Source organism: Seriola lalandi, unplaced genomic scaffold, assembly GCF_002814215.2.
Source record: "Seriola lalandi dorsalis isolate HSWRI2012SDOR001 ecotype SW California unplaced genomic scaffold, Sedor1 jcf7180002054736, whole genome shotgun sequence".
Classification (NCBI taxonomy): Eukaryota; Metazoa; Chordata; class Actinopteri; order Carangiformes; family Carangidae; genus Seriola; species Seriola lalandi.
In genome coordinates this window covers 1,065,302-1,085,634 of record NW_019525289.1, presented here as the reverse complement: position 1 = coordinate 1,085,634, position 20,333 = coordinate 1,065,302, and the positions used below count along the sequence as shown (strand labels likewise).

The 20,333-nt window shown below is 39.4% G+C and overlaps 1 protein-coding gene across 1 annotated transcript in view; it reads left to right on the top strand.

Moving 5' to 3' along the window:
- LOC111668454 (contactin-associated protein-like 4) overlaps positions 1–19,653 on the top strand; it is a 107,307-nt gene extending 87,654 nt beyond the window's left edge. The window contains exons 18-24 of the mRNA XM_023424532.2: positions 1,630–1,869; positions 4,478–4,702; positions 6,445–6,578; positions 8,659–8,746; positions 11,805–12,023; positions 13,924–13,995; positions 15,871–19,653. Of these exons, the coding sequence (XP_023280300.1) occupies positions 1,630–1,869; positions 4,478–4,702; positions 6,445–6,578; positions 8,659–8,746; positions 11,805–12,023; positions 13,924–13,995; positions 15,871–16,070 (1,178 nt within the window). The 3' untranslated portion in view covers positions 16,071–19,653. The remainder of the gene's footprint in view (positions 1–1,629; positions 1,870–4,477; positions 4,703–6,444; positions 6,579–8,658; positions 8,747–11,804; positions 12,024–13,923; positions 13,996–15,870) is intronic.
- The last annotated feature ends 680 nt before the right edge of the window (positions 19,654–20,333 follow it).

The following is a 20,333-nucleotide window of genomic DNA, read 5'->3' as shown; positions in this document are numbered from 1 at the left end:
ATATACAGATGCTGTGGGATGCCAGTTATTCAAAGTCTATACATTTTTGCTTTGTCATGAGCTAGTTGCACATTGAAAAACCCCATCCCAGACTTAGGGTTAAACATGTGCCCCTGATATCTTAAGCACACAAAGCAGAAGGTGGAATGACTGGGTTAAGCTCGTTGTGACTATGACACTGATTAACATACAAAGGCATTTGCATAGGAAGTGCAAGCCATGCCTTAATCAAGAAAGGTCACATTATTTGAGTGCACATAAGGGCGGTCAGTGTGTCAACCCTCTGAATGATTATTTAAAGATTAATTATTCCAAGGAGGACATTTTGTCATCTCTGAGTTATGGCCATTCAGTTTCCTCAGTCTTAACACCTAAATGTTGAACAATGATTTTCAGTAGTTGTGTCCAAGGAATCATTGAGGTAAGTTTCATATCCTGTGTTGCTTTGGTGGTTCAATAATTCATGAGTCAAATCAGAGCAAAGAGAAGAGGCCTAGAGGGGAGTCTAACAGAGCTCAGTGATTCACTGGTGTGAAAAGCTGCTGCTGCTGTACAATAGGAAGTTGTCACCTTCAAACCATGAATGGAAAAAGTTGCAGAATTTGTGATCTGAGCACAACAACTATCAGTCTGTGATCTTTGCAGAAAAGAGAGGTTCTCATGTTTGATGCAAGCGAACAGTAGGTGACCATGTAACATCTCAGAGAGAATGTACAATGCTGAGCACAGAGTGAGCTGAAGTATTGAAGAATACTGAAGTGAGCGTATGCAGTGGGTCCTGTTAGACAGACAGCTGATGAAAGTTATGTCCCCACAACCGTTTTTCACCTTCAGCTTGTTGCTGTTTTCATCGTTTCGTTTCATAAGAAGAGTGTTGTCAGTTTGGAGCTTGTGGGGGAGCAGAGGTGACGTCTGGATATGCTGTAGATGACAGGAGGAGGAGGAGGAATGAAAAACAACACAGAGAAAAAAAACACACAAAGACACACAAAAAAAAAAAACAGAAGGCCTGGCATGAGCAGGGTAGAGTGCGTGCCATGGTTCCCAAAGGATGTCTCGGTTTTGAGTGAAGTGTTTCGCCAGCTATAGGATGGATTGTCATGAAATTTGGTAGTGATATTTATGGTTCCCCAGAGGATGAATCTCAGGGACTTCACTGATTCCTTGACTTTTCGTGTAGTGCCAGCGGCTGGCCAAAGTTTTCACTTTTATAGTGAAATATTTCAACATTAACTCATTTGATTGGAACAAATTTTGGTTCAGATATTCATGATACCCACCTTTCATGAAGCACCATCATCAGGTCAAAATTTTAGCTGGAGCAATACTTTGGTTTAATACCTGCAAAAGTAATGACCATCAGTGTTCATTGCACTTTGTGCTTACTGCGAATTAACATGTGCTAACTTGTTAAGCATGCTAACATCAGCGTTTAGCTCGAAGCAATGCTTTACCTGCTGTCTCGCAGGTCTGCTAGCATGGCTGTAGACTTAGTCTTGTTTATTAAGAATGGACATTGTGAAAATATCAACATTGATTACACCAATACTGATGGCGTTAGTCTGTTAACATTAGATGTCTAAAATGTAAATGTAATCCTAATGTCATTCTCTGTTTTGATGTTGACAGGAGGCACAGCGTCCAGGCAGAAGGGCTTTCGGGGCTGTATTCGCTCTCTGCAGCTGAACGGCGTCACCCTGGACCTGGAGGAGAGGGCGAAGATCACGCCCGGGGTTCGACCCGGCTGCCCGGGTCACTGCAGCAGCTACAGCTCGCTCTGCCAGAACCAGGGCCGCTGTGTGGAGAGGGTCAACGGCTTCCACTGTGACTGTGGCCTGTCAGCCTACACCGGAGTCTTCTGCCATACAGGTACACATACAAATACACACACACACTTATAGAGTTGCTTATTTACACCTTCAGAAGACAAAGAAATCTTATCTTTCACTAGGAGTCATGTTTTTGTCCACCTGATGAATGTAAGTCCAATATTCACACTGGTGTTGGCTCTGTTTTGGTCTCCACCAGCTACTAATAAAAATATCTGGCTCTTCCAGATCCACTTTCTTCATCAGCTATTCGGTAACGTTGTCTCTCTGTTGTTTGGTGATGGGCAAGTAGTGCACAGTGGCTTTATCCGTGCTTTGATTTTTTTTTCACTGAAAACTGCTGCCTGTTATTAACGAGTTGATGAGAACACTGTGACTGAACCAGAACTCTAAAGGTGTCACATAACCAAAACAACAAGCTTAAAGAGTGGAGAATTTGTCACTACAAGGATTCTTTGAAATCATAGTTATTTAATTCATCATTAATATAAAAATATTGATTAGTGGAGCTTTAGTTAATGTCAGATTACCTCTCCGCTGTTGATGCTATATGCTGAAAATACTGGTAACAGTCAAATTATTGCCAAAATATTGTTTAAATACTGATCTTCCCACTTGATCTTTATGCATAACCTTTTTGAGGCTCATATTTATCTTTGAGAATGTTGAAGTGCCTGCTTCTTCGATTTCCATTGGTTAGAACCTTTCTATCCGAAATCACTGACACACAAATGTCCGGCTCGTTTGTTGGACGTGGTTTACTGATAGGCTTCAAACATGTCTGTCAAACAATTATTACTTAAATAAACCAAATACCAGACTCAAGACAGCCAGTTCTTCTGACCACTGGAAGAGCAAAAGACTCTGACGTTCACAACACAATGAATGTGTGAAACTGATCACTTCCAAAATCAAATTCAACAAATGTGAAAGACGAAAGTACAAACTTTGTGCAGCCAAGGAGACTTTTTAAAGCGTAAAGTATTTGATATTCAACAGATGGATTTTGGGTGGAGTAAGCTTCAATGGTGCCATCTGCCTTGACCTCCTTCTAGGAGACCTGTCCAACCCCTTTACAACATGCTGCACTGTGTCATTTCATGCCTCCGTCCCCTCGCCTCTGCTTTACACTTACTGTAGTTAGTTTATATATCTCAGCAGCCAAGGTTACAGCTGTTTTGATTGTGTGTGTCAGCTTGTACTTCCTTTGAGGGGAGAACAAAAGAGTCAGCGCAGGAACATTCCTGACTTCTAATGACTCTTTTACAAAACATAGGCAGTTATAATTTTGAAGCTCATACAGAAATAAAAATGAGTGTGAGTGAGAGTAACAGCAGCCTCCATGTATGGGCTTTTATCTGCTGCTGTTTAAAGTTTAAGGGCTTTTACTGCACTTCACACTCATCATGAAGTACTTAGCTGCCATGTGACATCAAAGGTCTGATGCTGTTTAATGTGTCGGTGTCTATTTTAGTCATTTGTTTGATGTTAACTCTGTGACAATGTGTCATCACATTGATCTTTTAGCCCTCCATGAGTTCAATAACTTAAGTGAGTTCAGCCGTCTCTACTTTTTGAAAAGGACTCTCTTAACCCTCCAACTACCAAATACTGATATCCACTGTACATTTTCATCTTCCCTGTCATGTTGATACACACTTTGTCAATTCATTTTGAGTCACATTAACTCCCTCTAATTGTGTTACATATCTTAAAAAGTCATCTCTGTTTCCTGGTGGTAAACTAAAGCAAGAACTCAGCAGTCCTCAAGACTGTTTCCTGTAATTAGAAATGACTAAAACATTTCAACCTGCTGCAGATATTTTGAGAACAGCTTTTTATTCTCTCACTAACTAATGAAAAGTTGTGTGGATGCCACAGCCTCCCTAGGAAGTTAATTAAAGTTTCAAAACTCAAACGATCTAAATATATGTACATTTAGTGGCAAAATTTAGCATCTTGAGGCATCCAGAAAAAAAGTGTTTCAAAGCAGAGTGTGGTCATGTAGAGTAGAAACTCATTCTCTAGTCCTGGTTAATGCTTTAGCCATATGAGAGAAGATTAACCAGTGACATTATTGGAAATTGATGAATTGTTGAAGCCATTAAAAGGTGCTTCTGAAATATGATAATTTTCCTTCTTTTCTCTGTTTCTGGAACAAAATGAAGCCCTTAGGGCTCTGCCTTTTGATCAGTATTACTGTCATCAATCTTAAAATTTTATCAACTAAAGAACTACCTGAGTAATGGAAGAAAAAAATGATCATATGATTTAGTGTTTTGAAAGATGGCATCAAGGTGACATTTTCATTTTTAAAACAGAAAATAAATGGGCTAGGCTTCTCCAGGCTGCACGTAAGCAAACATTTTTGTCTGGGATTGATTCTTTAACACCAATGTTACTTGTACCCACTACTAAAATATTTTGTATAAAGTAATTATACATCAAGTTGTTTGTGATGTATGGAAAATGTCTGATTGCCATTTAATGCTTCATAATATGTCATCTGTAATCACAGTTAAGATTAATATATTTTTAGAGAGACTGTCATGTAACGTTGTAATTTAACTATTCACTACACACTTAAAACTCTGTTTGTCAGCAAAATAATGAATAATCCTATCTGTAAATCATTTATCTCCTTCCAGAGGTTTCAGCCATCTTTAAGTCAGGGACATCCGTCAGCTACACCTTCAAGGAGCCGTACGAGTTAATCAGGAACAGCAGCGCCCTGCCGTCCTCCATCTACTCTGACATGACGCTGAGAGGAGAGAACGTCTCTCTGAGCTTCAGGACGAACCAGAGTCCGGCTCTGCTGCTCTACGTCACCTCCTACTACAGAGAGTACCTGGCCCTGCTCATCAACAAGCACGGTGAGCAGGACATAGGGCTTTTATTTTGAAGGTGGTTTGTTTGGTTGGTGTTCAGACCTGAGGTGGAGTGGCCTGTTTTAAATGTAATTCTTCTTCCTTTTTAATGGCCTCATGAACTCTTGTTTTGTTTTCCCTGGGAGCTTTTTATACATAATTTTAATGCTTCTTGTAGAACTTTTGTACTTAAAGTTTCTCCTCCTCTTTATCTAAGTTTCTAAGAAGTTTAGTGCTCATCCCTCCTCCTCCTTTCTTCACCTACTGTACAATTTTCCTCTCATCCTGTTTTTACCCAGTCTTACCTCTAATTACTCCCCTTTGCCTTTTGTTCGCTCCTCTCCTTTTTATCTACTGTTTGCAAATCTCAGATTATGAGTCTCTTGGAGAGTTTCCTTTTCGTCTTTCCTTGTCTTCCTCCCTCAACTTTTTTTAAGTGACTTTCCTCTCCTCACATCTCCTCCCAGCCTCTCATCTTACCTCTCCTCCCCTCTCCATCTCATCATCTCTCCCATTCCTGTCATCTCCTCATGATATCGACCTCTCCTCCTCCTCCTCCTCCTCCTCCTCCTCCTCCTCTACCTCTCTCCTTCCTCCTCGTCCTTTGCTCTGCAGCTTTACCAGATCTATCAGGATCTGTCAGACCTTTCCTCTCTCTGGATTCACCCCGTCAGCCTCTACTGCCTTTTAATCTGTCCAGCTGGGCCGGCTATTGTGTTTTGTCTCCGGCTGAAAAAAGAAAGTGCTCTCTGGTTTTACCGGTGAGACCTGATGAGTGATGCTGAGGGAATAAAGGTTTGGTGGGATGTTAATGTAGCCGGTCAATGTGCTGCTGAATAAAACAGCAGAAAACTCACTCATGTGTTTTAGAAACTTTTGAGTCAAATAATTATGTTGAGAGTTTGGCTTTTAAGATTGTAGGAGGCACTTCGAATTTTAAATTACATTTTCACCGTCCAGGAGTCTAATAAAACCGGCACTTGCTGCTAAATTAGCTGTAAATGGAATATTTTTGGTGTTAATGACTCAAAGCTGAAGGACAGCAGAGCGTTAAGGTTTCGTGGTGACCGTGGACTGGTCAGGTAAATGTTCTTAAACTGAAGCGTCCAATTCAATCCCTGAGAGCTTTCTCTTGTTTCCCCTGAGTCGGCGTATTTCTTCTTACCCTTGACTGCAGTTATACCTCCTCAGCCCAAACAAAACCTTTTTACTCAAGGCTTCTTCTCAACAGTAAATAAAGAGCAGCAGCAGGTATCTGGAGGTCCTTCTACACATTCTCTGTACCTGTGTAGAAAAACAGTTAGTGAGTTGTAATCCCAAGCTTTTTAATTTAGTTATATTTTTATCAGTTTTGGTTTACTTTTAAAATACTTTTTTTTCTCCTCTCCTTTCGCTGAACTCTGAAAACATCAGAGGGTTTTTGTTAAATCTGCACTTGAACATTAGGAGAATTATTTAGATTTAATTAGATTAGTTCTGTTATTGATAGGGAATTAGCTCTTATCCCCTTAATATAAAATAAGTTCTTAGTTAACAGAGCGACCGCTTCTTTAAAATATTCAGATTTATCTTTGAAGGATTAAAAACGTGTTTATCCTTTTAGCCAAGATTACGAGGCAGAACAAGGCCATTCTCAGGTGGAGAAAACTTTACCTAGAAAGTAGCATGTTTGGTTTTCATCTGAAATGCAACCCCGTGGTTTCATGTGTGTTGTGTGTGTCTCTTGTCTGTGTGTGTTGTGTGTGAAGATGAGCTGGAGGTGCGGTACAAGCTGGACAGCAACAGAGAAGCTGAAGTGTTGAGGAGCAGAGTGAGGAGTCTGGCCAACGGACAACTTCACACTGTGACCATCAGGAGACTGACAGACTCCATGTCTGTGCAGGTAACACACACATGACAGTGATTATTTATACTCTTTATAAGTTTATAATGTATACGTCCATCAGTTAAAGGCATTAAGCATTTTCTTTTACCACTAGGATTCATAAAAACTCAAAAGAAAATGTGTCAGTATACAAAACAAAATAGTTTTGGCTCATGTGTTTGCAAACATTTATGTGGACATCCAACAGACTTAGAGTATTATTTCTGGCCATCTTACATATGTAAATCCAGTATTCATTCTCCTTTTGGCTTTGGTTTGGTCTCCATGATCCAGCTCAACAAAATATCTGGCTTTGTAGCTGCACTTTCTTCACCAGCCTCCCACTAACTTTGCCTGTCTGCTGTCTGGAACTGGGCAGGAAACATTAGCTCAACTTGTCTTGTGATTTACCAGAAGCAGCCACCTACCAAGAAATGAGAGCTCTGGAAAGCTGCAAAGTCGAGTGTTAGTTCTTAGTGCATCCAGCACTGAAAGTAGCTGCTTCACATTTCACAAGGTCAATTCCTAATAACTATGATATGAAAGATATAACTTAATGCAGATTTCAAGACAGGAAATGTCCAGTCTTACACTACAGAACCACTGTAGGACGGACTACAGAAATGTCTCTGCTTGATGGCCTTTTGAATAATGTAATCTGTTAGCATGAGAATATTTCAGCCACTTCTTGCTTCCATCTAACTGACTGAATCAATATGCTACAACTTTAATCAGTACATCTGCCAACAACAGACACATAACATCCTGCAACTCACTCACAGTAACTGTGGCCTGATGGCACTTTAGTAACACTTTAATTTAAGATTTATAAGCAGTATATGGACATTTGATAAATGGTTTATAACACACTATAATGTACCTGTTCACAGACATATTTAAATATTAATTAATCCACACTTTCAGAAAACTTCTCCTATGAAGAGATACTTTATATTACAGCTTCGTTTTACTCTGTTATCATTAATAATATGTTTATGCAGCAGCCTCCACGTGTGGGTGGAAGAATAATATTTGTGGACAAATACATCTATAAACTGTAAACCCTGTACTAAATGTTTATATTCTGATTATAAATGCTAAATAGGAGGACTAGTTAAGTGTTACCATATGTTTTTGGGCTTTCTATCTGTTTCATCTGAACTTACACAAACAGATTTGTACATTGTGTTGTATGTTGGCCTGCGAGTGTTATAAAGCCACAGCTGCTGCGTTTGTGTTTTGCTCTCCTCTTTCACGCTGCAGCGTGTGTAGACAACATGTAAAGATGCTTAACATGAACTTTTTTTTCCCATGTCGCCAATCTCAAGGGTAAATCCAAGGATGCACATACAGATGCACACACAGGCAGTCCCATCTACCCCACTTTGTGTACTGTGTATTGTGATATTCCCCTTTATAATAAAACCTCAGTCAGCATTTTACTTTCAGCCACCAGCAGCTGCTGGCCTGGACGCAGCCACAGCAGGTCACCAGGGACAGACTCCACATTAAAACAGCTCCAGATGAAATATGAAGCATCTTAATCGTATCTGGATCTACTGAATCTCTTATCTTGTTAACAGAAGCTTCAGATGATATATGAGGTTAACTTCATCCAACCAGTTTCCAGCAGCCTGAACGTCTGTATAATTATCAACACAGTGAGATAAATAACAAGGTGACCTCGTCTTGCATGGGTGCCGCCTCCTGAGTCACTGTGTTGTGGGGCTCCAGTGAAATATGAGATGCATCTCATCTTATCATTTTCCATTATACCGAATCGTTTTATCTTTAGGAGCATGCTGAGAAGGCATAACATGGCATCTCAACGAAGATCTGAAAGATATCGCAACAAACATTTACAATAGATTTACATAAAAACTGGTCCCCAAAAGATAAATCCTAATGTTTCTGGTGCACATTTATACTCCCCACAGAATGGATTCTTCATGAGCTTTTCTTTGTTCTGTTCTCAGGCCAAATTTCATCTTTACATGGAAGATATCTACTGCTGAGATTTTATGATGCTACACTTGGGGACTTTGGTATTAGAAAAACAAAGTTTGGAGGAAATTAATTCAAGAATCTCTTCTTTCAGATAAACCAAAATGCCAGAGAGGACTTCAACCTGACATCTGACGGAGAATTTAACGCCATCAAGTCTCTGGTGTTGGGCACAGTGCACGGTAAGTGAGGAGGAAGTACAGTAAGAGCAGAGACAAGGCCAGAAGTCAAAATATAAGAACTACTTTAGCATGAAGCTGGATCCACCCACATATGGTAGCTCTCTATTATATTTGTGTTTAATTTCATAAGAGTTCAGGGTTTAGGATTAAGAGTCTAAAATAAAAGTGGAGTACAGGAGGTCATATGGCAGCTGCAGGGACTGAACATAAGCTATTGATGATAAAGAATCTCTAATAAGAAGTAGTCCAAACAATAACCTACTAAACAAGACAAAAAAGATCAAGTGTGATTTTGTCGTGATTTTCTAAAAGACTATACTCGGCTCAGCTCCACTTGTAATTTCTTGTCTTTATGTGAAACTAATGTAAATTGTGTTCGTCAATTTTCTTTCTGTCCATATTTGAACTGTAGATCTAAGTGACACAACATAAACTTAACAAATTTAATGCATCTGTCATTTTGTAGTTTCCCATTTCTCATGAGTGAAAATCAGATAACTAATGATAATAGCAAAATCCAGATGCAAATCTGTTTAAAATGCTTTCTTACTCCCCCAACTTTGCATATTTTACTTCACGTAATACTACACCAATGCGGGTTTCAAGCTAGATGTCCTTATCCTCAGATGTCCACCTTTCACTTTCTATCATAACCAGGGGAGATAAATAAAGGAGAACAAAATGATAGCCAGCTTTAAGAAGCCTTTGGACAAGTATGAATGTGTTCAGAATCAGAGAGTGCAGAGTTAAACCAGGAGGATGCACTCCTGTAACGCACCTGCACAGATCTGAAGCCTGGAAAGAAAGATCCTCCCCCTCTAAGAAGGTTAAACCACATCTTCATTGAGCTGCTGTTTTAAGTCCTGGACAGGGACGTGTAACAGAGTCGGAGTGAAACAGTAATTGGCTCTGTCATGACTTATTCATGTTCTCTCTGAGCGGATCCATCAGAGACACACTCAGATATAAGCTGTTAATAACATGAGGGGCTGAGAGGCCGCAGGCGGCAGTCACAGCTCTCTGATGAAACCGAGTCACAGCAACACACTGTCAATTTAAAAGGAACCAACCAGGCTATTAGTCGTTAAACATGAGTCAGGTATTTGAAATAGCCTTCACCAGATGCATCCATCAGGTGACACCAAATACTGACCATGAGAAAATGATTAATTTGCACAGATATAGAATATATCTGTATTTGTTGATTTGTTTTATTCAAGCACCCCTTTACTATAATATATATATAAACGTGTGTGCAGTGTAAGAAAACATGCACTCTAGTGTATGTTAGTGTCATGTGGGATTCTAAATTAATTTTTAAAGATTTATTTATTTATTTAATTCTGTTTTAGAAGAATTCAGGAGATTCTCAGTCAGTTCCGAACATGCATGTATTTTCATTTATTCATTTCCTGGGATTTTTGCTCTGCTGGTGCAGGAAAAATGTAATTACTTGCATTTCTGAGCATAACAATTAAATTTTCATTGGCTGCTTTATTTCCAAAGGTTAGTCTTCGGTTTGGGCCTTTAAATATCCATATGTATGAAAATCTAGCGTTAGATAGTTTAGTAACAAATACCAATTCTCTGATTATCTTTCGTCTTTTTGGATGTAAATCCTCAGTGAGTAACTCAGTGGGTGTAGCACAGTGTGTTTGAACCCCGGTCCTCATCTCTGTCAAACCAGAGGAGGCAGATCAGGATCAGAAAAGCAGCAGGAAAGTGGATTTACTGTCGTTCCCTGCCAACCCTATCATCCATCAGCCTAACTTATGGACCCGGAAGGAATACAGAAAGACGGAGAGGGGGAGAGAGGTGATGGAGTGAGTGGTGGATCAGCTGAGCGGAGCTTACAGGCTGCAGTAATGTTTCCTGCCCGCTCTCGTCAACATGCAGATGTGTCCCGGTAAAAACCATAGTCACCTCTCAGTCATCTGACAGTGATGCAGCCGGTTTCTGTGGTAATGTTGTTTTTCCACAGCTGCCGTTTACACTGCTGTGAAGGAGTGGAGGTGAATAATGAAGGGATTTAAGTCAATAAAATGAACAGAGAGGGCGAGAGTGCACATCTGTCTCGTGGAGTGATAGATGGAGACTGAAGGCTGGAATCACTGACAGTCTGTCTACTGTAATGAGGGTGTGTGAGGTTATGTGTGTGTGCTAATGATTAGAATCAATGTACTGCCACTGTTCTCCTACTGTGATAACAGGATGGTGTGCAGCTGAGTCAATGTACCTGTCAGTGTATGACATGATCCATTGGGCCAAATCATTCTAACTATTGAGTGTAGCCTCTAGATGAAAGGTCAAAAGTTCATTTAACAATACCGATAAATTCTACTTCATTCTTGAGCACTGTCTCTGTTATTTAAGGGTTCCAGTTAGCTAACGTGTGCTCTGGAAAGCATTGCAAATTTCCTCCTGTCAGTGTCTTAAATTATGATGCAGGTCACTGCACTTGCATTCAATAAATTGTCATACATTTTGAAAAATACGGTTATTCATTATCTTGCCAAATAGAGGAGAAGATCAATACCACTCTCATGTCTATCCAGCAAATAGGATGACAGTGCCAGCAGCCAATTAGCATAGCTTAGCATAAAGACTGGAAACAGGGAGAAACAGCTAGCCAGGCGATGAAATAATCCAACGTAACCCCTGTGAAACCACAATGTGTCGACGTAACACTTGAACAAACAACATGAGTTAAGAGGCACTAGTAGGCAGATTTTGATACTTTGGACATAGACAGACTTGTTTTTAAGCTGAGCTTAGCTAACCAGCTGCTGGCTCTAGCCTCATATTAAGTGTATAGATATCGAAATATTTTGTCTTCTTGTCTCTTCTTGTTTGCATTAGATTATTAAACTTGTTTAAACGTAAAATATTATATAATTTTTTTGCAGCGATACACGTGACAAGAGAGAAGAAAGAAGTCTGACAGGTGGATTACATGGTTGTCTCAAGAGAAACTACACAAGACAAAAACAAAACTTTTTTTCTTTTTTTTAATTCTGTTACTTGATCAAAAACTTCCTTCTCATTTTTCTCTCTTCAGATTCTGCAGAGTTGGATCCAGACCTGGCCAGGGTCGCGTCTCTGGGCTTTACCGGCTGTCTGTCCGTGGTCCACTTTAACTCCATCTCTCCTCTGAAAGCTGCTCTGCTCCATCCAAACACCAGTCCTGTCGTCATCACTGGATCTTTAGTGCAGTCCAACTGTGGTTCCTCAGCTTCAGCCAATCCCTACGCAGCAGAGAACACTCACCACCTGTCAGGTAAGAGGGGGGGCCCCGGTGGCTCCCTTCTTTTCTGTCACATTAAAAAACAGCATACAGGATGTCCCAAATTTTTTGCAATTTGCCCTTTAATAAAAGCCATAACACGCTGCTACACCAGAAAGACTTTAGGAAGTCAGGTGACGGTATAAAGAGCGACAAAGTCTGTGCAGGTAGTGGCGTTTGACTCCAGTGTGAAACCAAAGGTTGATTCTTTCTTATTTTTAGACTTATTTCGTTAGTATTCCAAAAAAGATCATGGTTTGGCTGGGTACACCCTGGGCAGATCGCCAGTCCATCATAGGGCTGACATACAGAGACAAACAACCAGTCACACACACATTCACACCTATGGTTGCATGTCTTTGGACTGTGGGAGGAAGCTGGAGTACCCGGGGAGAAGCCATGCAGGCACCGGGAGAACATACAAACTCCACATAGAAAGGCCCCAGGCCTGGGGTTCAAACTTCTTGCTGTGAGGCTAAAGCGCTAACCACTGTACCGCCCCAAACTTAAACCTGCAATATCCAATTTTTTGGCCACTTTTTACAAGAATAAATAACAATATTATTCATTTAGAGTCATGTTTGAGTCCACCTGATGAGTATACTTTCAATATTCATTCCTTTTTTTGGTCTCCATTAACTCCTGAGAGAAATATGTGGCTCTTTACCTGTTCATAGCTCGTGTCTAACTGTGTCTGTCTGTTGTTTGGGGAGGAGCAGGTTATGGACAGTGGGTTTTTAGAGCTTTTTGTTAACAATAAAATTGCAGGCTGGGCAGCTAACAGTGTTCTGACACTCATTCTAAAGATCTACAGATTGACACATAGTTATTATAAAAATACTGATTATAGCCTCTTTAAATAAAGTGAAAACCGGGAGCCGCAGGTGATCATTCCAGCATAGAGTATATATAATCAAGCTGCCATGTGTAGTCTGCTGCAACTTGGATGAGACAAGGTGCTTTCATACAGAATACACACAGGATGGTGAGTGGGACAGGGGTCAATAGGGGATAGTGAATCTTTGCCCCAGGGCCCCCTAAAGTTAATCTGACCATTGCTCTAAAGTTGTTTGAGTAAAAAAAGGCTCCATTTTGCATCCCCAAAATGCACTGGAAGGAAGGAAGTAAACTCCCGCGTATCAACCATAGTACTGTAGTTCACAACCAAGAGGAGTTAAATTCATTCATTATTATTTGACAGCATAACTGATGAGAAAAGATATTCAGGGGATGTTTTTGTTTTCTTATTTTATATGTCACTGCTCTTTGTTGTAAATATTTCTGACCCTTTTTTAACATTATGTTTAAGTAAATGTTTAATAGTAGGTTGGCTAACAAAAAGACAACAAAAGAATGAAAATTAAATGTTGAACTGTCACCTTGAGAATAATGAGTGCATAGAAATCAGTGTGCATATGTCACATCCTTTTTCTCCCCTCTGTTTCTGTGTGTATATGTTCTTGGTGAGAGTAGCTTTTTCTGTGTAGTGTATAATGGGCTCATTAAGTATGTACACCTTGTTGAGGACACTCATGACAAAGTGCTTGATGAGATAATTAATTTGGACCACGGATGGGAGTTTCCAGTGGCATTTCTTTCCTAGGACTGTTCTCATCCAGCTTCATGTTGCTGTAAAGGAGCTGCTGCTTTAATCCCTGTCTGCTCTGGATGATGATGCTGTGATCATGTCTTTAAATTTCTGTTCTTGTCTCTGATCTGTTTATTTGCTCTTATTTTCTCTTATTCTCTTCTCATATTTCCTCTCTCATGTAATAATTTCTGCATTTCTGTCTTTGTCCACAACTTTCCTCTTCTAATTCTTTGAGCCCTTTGTTTTTTTTCTTCTTGCCCCTATTCCCTTCTTTTTTTCTACCTTTTTCTTTCTCTGTTGTAGACCAGTCTGGTTCAGTGGGTTCAGGTCAACCTTTAGTCAATGCCATCAGGACTGACTCGGCTCTGATTGGAGGTACTGAACTGTTTCACCATCTCTCACTGTACTGAAACCTGTCATCTTGTTTCACTATGTTTGCATTGGACTTGTCTCAGAGTCAGAGATTACACTCAATATTTAATTGATGACAGATATTCTGTTGAAAGCCAGCAAACGTGATGTGATGAACAAAAAATTCCATCTGAAGAAAATAAAATGTTTTGCTCCTCTGCCCAGCCAGATTGATTCAGAGTATAGATCGAACTGTTCCTACAGTATAAGAGCGTGATAGAAAAATAAAAGTCAAATGTCATTTAAAACTGTCCATTAAATCTCCGTGACTTTATGTCTCAGTGCACAAAGCACAGCTGAACTAATTAAACCTCTGCTGAAATGACTTGCTGATGGAGAAACTTTCACACTGTTATCTTCAAATGCGTGGACATTTTAAAACCAAAGTAATATAGTGCGAAATTAATTTCAGCCACATTCTGGAATTCCAATTAGACAAAACTTTCTCTGGATAATGAAATGTGCAGAACAGAGTCCAAATGTGTGAAATTCTGCTCGCTGTGTGTTAAAGTTAGATTAGCCTCCGCTAGAACGACCAGGCCGCAGGGCGAAAGAACTGACATGGGAGGGAGAGATGGGCAGAAATCGTGTAGCGACTTCACAGTCGTTTCACAAAGCTCTGTGACCAAAGACCACTTTGATAGATGTACTTTGATTCAGTGTGTCAGTCAGCAAAGCATCAAGACTTTCCAGGATTCAGCAATATGAACAACACACATCAAAATGTCACAGCTGAGCTACAATATGGACAAATGCACAGTTAACCACATTGGTATTTTGCATGTTTTAGCACCTTTTCACTTTAGTTTTAAATTGATTAAGTTAGTCAGTACATCACAAATAACAACGTTTGATTTTCGTTTTGACAAAGGTAAGTAACTGTTGCATTTTAATGTTCAAAATGATTTCAAAAAATTACCTCACCTTAGTGTAATCTGACAAAAATTAAAGCTGAAAATCGTACTTTACCTTACTGAAATATCAACAGAGTGATTTAGTGGAAAAAAGTTCTAAAATATTACGCTTAACACTGGGAAGTGTTAAGTGGTTTGTTAATTATATGTGATTTGGCATTACCTAAAAAGCTAAATTTGCATGTTTCATTGATTGTATGTATAACAGCTCTTTTAATTTATGTTTTAATTTAATGTTGTTGTTTTACTTTAAAAGTAAATGTACTTTACTGGGGGTAAAAACATAGTTATCTTAGCTTAGCACAAAAAAAAGCAGGAGAAAAAAAGCTGGCTTAGCCAAGACTAAAAATAAATCTTCCCACATCTTCACAATGATCATGTGTACATGTATCAACTAGTAAGTTACCCAGCAATACACCCAAGAGTCCAGCAGTTGATTAAGAGTTAACAAAGTGTGTAAAGCTTACAACTGTGTCCAGCTGCTAGTGTTCAAGAAATAGCATAATTACCTAAGATAACCGCTACCTTTTTAGCATTACTTCCCATATTTGTGCTAAGCTAGGCTAAACACATCCCAGAGTTACCTGTACTGAGTTCACAGAGATGAAATCGATATCAATATTCTCAGTATGAGGAACCAGACCACAGATACAGTATACTGTCAGTTGCCAGTTTATTAGGTACACCTAGCTAAAACTAATAAAGTCTAATACAATAGTCCTTCAGTTAATCAACCTAATGAAGGTTATTATGTTCAGTTTTTGTTGAAACTGTTTTAGAGAGGTGTTGATTATACTGTATGGTGGTGCTATTGAGTTGTATTGCATTAGTTGTTTCTACTATTGTACAGGCTAAATAACAGACAAACATCTCTCTGAACAAAAATGTCTCAGTATGCCAGAGTAAATGTCCTCTAACCCTGCAGGTGTGATAGCGGTGGTGATCTTCGTGGTTGTGACTGTCCTGGCGATAACTGCCAGATTCCTCTACCGGAGAAAAGAGACGTATAGAAATCAGGAAGTGAAGGGAGTCAAACAGGACGACAGCCAAGATTTTCCTTTCAACAACCAAACGACTGACTCCCAGGACGTCTCCAGCGAAAGCCGAAAGGAGTATTTCATTTAACTAAAGGCCTGGTGACCTGGTGAACTGGGGGACTTTTTGGAGCTGAGGGTGCAGACCGGGGGTGTCCTGCCACGCCTCAGGACTTCACACTGCACTCAGAGACACTTGAGACTTCACTGGTAGAAGTGGCTCTACAAAATGTGGAAGGCAAAAACAAAGAACAATACACACAGTGTTGTCTTTTACTGTATGTATATACTGAAACAGTACTGGACTGAATATCCTTTCAGAAATTGTATATATAAAAAAAAAAAATGTAAATGTTGGAATAATGTCTACAGTAATCTCTAGCTAATGTCACTCTGTCATACTGAAAGTGTAGAAGTATTCTGAAGGGAACTGATTTTGTTTCATGGATTCATTTACAGTGTTCAAAAACAGTTTTATTTCTTTATTGCGGTGAATCAGGGGACTTGGAATCATGACTGGAGTCATTTGGCTGATGCACTTTTCTGTGAGGAAGAATGGATGTTTATGTAATTGGAAGTAGAAATGTTTGACCCTTAATTAGGCCCTCAGGAAAAGTACTTCAGTAAGAGCTGGTGTTTGGTGGGTCACTCACTGTGTGTGATGCCTTTCTGTTGTGCGGGCATAACAGTATGTACTCGTTAGAGGCTGTACAGCCTTGAAAATCTGCTTAAGGGAAACCTGTGTGTGCTTGTACACTTGGAAAATTTACAAGTATTGTCAGAGTCCCTGCAGCCGACATACGCCTACCAAATGCCAGGATGTCTTTTTGATGATTTTCCAGCTCCAGTCAGCACATGAATTAAATATGTTCATGAGTGAATTACTTCCAGCAACATTGTGCTACCACAGAATTTTCGTGTTAGCAAGTGGCGTCTTCAAAGTCAACACAGTCTTACTCACTCCAGTCATGCACATCGCCATGAGCACATTGTGCATTTGTGCTGAAATGGTACACTGCAGTCTGGCAGCTACTGGTTGAGAGACTTAGAGACTTTTATACAGAAGGGATTGATTTTCTACTTCATTTCCATTTTTATTCTTTTTTTCTCATTCCTCTAACTGCAGCTCTTTCTTTCCTCTCGTGACGTCTTCCCATCGTAACATGAAAGCACAACAAAAACAGGTAACAAAACTACATCCGTGAGGATTGAACTTTTTTTTTAATTTCCAATAGTTTGCGAGCTTTTCAGAAGCAGCTTGTTCACTTTAATATGAACGTTTTCTCCTCCCTGCTGCATGCCGCCTGCTGGGAGCTTCCTCCCCCAGCTCTCTGAACAGTGAAGCTTTTAACAGCAACAGCAGCGCAGGCTCTGTAACACTGTGGCTGTCTGTCACCTCGTTCACTGCACGCAGAGACAGTTAATGTGTTTTTGAAATGCTAATCTGCTTCGGTCTGACAGGTGGATTGTAACGCGATAGAAAGCAGTAAGATGATCAGAATGAGACCGCGAGATAATCCAAGAGACAGAGTGTCAGGCAGACATGGATGTAATGAAAACACATTCTGATATTAACACTGAAAATGAAGCAAATCCCTCCATGTGATAATTCAGCTCATGTGTAAAGAGTGCTGCTGATGGAGGGAAGCCAAGAAGCAGAAAGAGCATCGACAGCAGCTGTTTATCAAACATACACCACCGTCTCTCTGCGAGACCCCAAAGCACAGATGGGATTTTAATGACAAAAGTTGCTAAAACTTCAAAGTGCATTATTCATCACTTTGTCTTTTCTTCTTTTTCCCCCCACCTCACAACAGCTGAGGCCACACATCCACATCCTTGATTCAAAAGACTTTATTCTCTGAAGAAGCAAAGTGACTGTCCTCCAGCCTGCAGCAGAACTCACTCCAGTGCAACACTTGATTGCGGAGAGGAACTCAAATGGTAATCTTGACAGCCGGATAATCTTTGCAGATTGAGCGCAGCTGGAGGACACTGCATAAAGATATAGCAAAATAAAGATCCAGATAAGAACATTTTAATTTTTTAGAGAGTGTCCATATAACATTAGCAGCAAGTCAATGATGTAAACAGTGATGTGTGCAAAGCAGCAAAGAAACATGTTTGACCTTAAACCTTGGTCAAGTGTCACTGTGAACAATTTTTTTGTTTTGTCAAACCACTTTCATCAACAGAACAAAAACATTACAACAGTTTTACATTTGAACCTGCTTTATTCGCACCTGTAACCTGAACATTTTGGTTAATTTTGCATTTAAAGTTTAAAGGCCTAGTCACACCAGAAAGTAACACAACAAAATGAATCCACATGTTTAAAGGCTCAGTGACATAGTGACTACTGGCAGGGTTAGTTTGCAAACTGCTCTTGAGCTAACATGCTAGCCAGCCGGGACATGTTAGCATTAGTCAGTCACAATAAGTTTCAGAGCTTCTTTCTATTTTTTAGGCACTGTGCTGTTTACTTCCCCTGGCATTTTGTTTTCAGTACCATCAATCATTTCATTCAATAAAGAGAGAAAAAGCGAATAAACTTTCTAATTACTTGCTAACTGTCAGCTAGCAAGCTTGTTAGCCACTAATGGGGCAGCGAGTTCACCCAGTTAATTCAAAAGAGGTATCAGTACTATCCACTCCCACTGTCTGCAAACTATTCCTCCTTTTTGGAGCAGCTTCTAATCTGTCAAAGGAGTTTAAATAAATCTCAAGGGTGTAATGCGGCTAATATGCTATAACAGCTTTCCCCATTTTGTCAGCAGCAGTCAAGATGGCATGTTATTGCTTAACAACACAAATTTGCGCTTCACCTTGCTCCCATGACTGACTCCACTAACCCTGGCAGTTTTTATTCATTTTTATTAAACATTAATTGATAACCTTAGCCATTTTAAATGCTGGTGTGACTAGGCCTTATGCTATTCTGAAATTTGCTTATTGTCATCAAATTCCATGAAAAAGACTAAAACAATAAATTGCTCTTACTAAAAATATTATCTGTGTGGCCAAAGCAATTCTTCAGTAATATGAACACAGTCACACTGCAGTTTATTTTGAATCAATTCCACATACTCCGTCCTGCTGCCAGAAATACTATAGCACCAATTGTATATTCATCCAAAAATTGAAAATGGCCCCCTACAAATGCATTATTTCCTCCTTTTTAAGTAACTTTTGCAAAAAAAACTACAGTGCCCAGATGTTGGAATTACGGAGTTTTTTTATTCAATTAAACTATATATATATATATATATATGTGACCTGCTTTTAATATCTTTAAATATATCTTCAGTAGGAGCCAGTAGGTTTAGGACCGAGGCTACAGACAAGGTTACCTTGGAGATAACTGATTAATACATTATTGAATTTGGTCTTTTCATGGGATTTGTTTTGACAATGAGAAAAATGTTGAATAACTTCAGCTTTATCCTTTTAGGAGTTAATATTTTTGACTGACAATGTTCTAGTTTCTCTCTGACAATGCACTGGTTTAAAGTCGAAGTGTTGTCACTGTAACTGTAGTGTTAGTAAATAACAGTGATGTTGTGAGTGTGAGTGACCTGCCATAGAAATATACAGATTCTACTCATATTCTGGTTGTTTGATTATCGACAAAATCCTGTTAAGTCCTGTAAGATAATAAAATAATCATAATTTTTTTTAAAGATCCTGTTTTTCATTTTAGCTGGGGGGTTGTTTCTGCTTTAAAGATGAATCACCAACTGGGTAATAGTTAAGAGGAGACTTCTTTCTGTTTGTTCTTACATTTGCATGACTGAAGGACTCTGCAGAAATATGACACATCCCCACAACAAAATAAAATAAAATTAACATTTGTTGAAGTAGGATGCTTAAAAAAAAATTAAAATTAAACCACTCATTTGTTTCTTTGTTTACAGTAACTGAAGCTGACACATAGCAAAGACTCCCCCTCAATGACCAGAACAATTTACATATATTTACATCTTTTATATTTGATACTTCAAACCGCAGTGTGGGAGGATACATATCCTTCACTACTGGCAGTTCTGGTGGCTATTAACATTCTGCAGATCAGACATGAGGGAAATATGTAGAGTTGTGAAGCATCCAGGAGCAGATGATGTCGATGTGATTCTCTGCGAAGTCCCATTTAGACCTTCTGCCTGTTTAAACATTCAGACGCCTGAGGTTACAAGATGATTCAGCTGCCTCAGATCAGTGATCCCCGTTTGATTCATTTAAGTCTCAGCTTATTGGTTGTGATCAGAGACAAGATGTGGAGCTCTCTGATGATCTTTAGCATCATCACAGATATCAAAGGCTCAGCGAAGGAAACGCCAACATCATAAGGATCAGC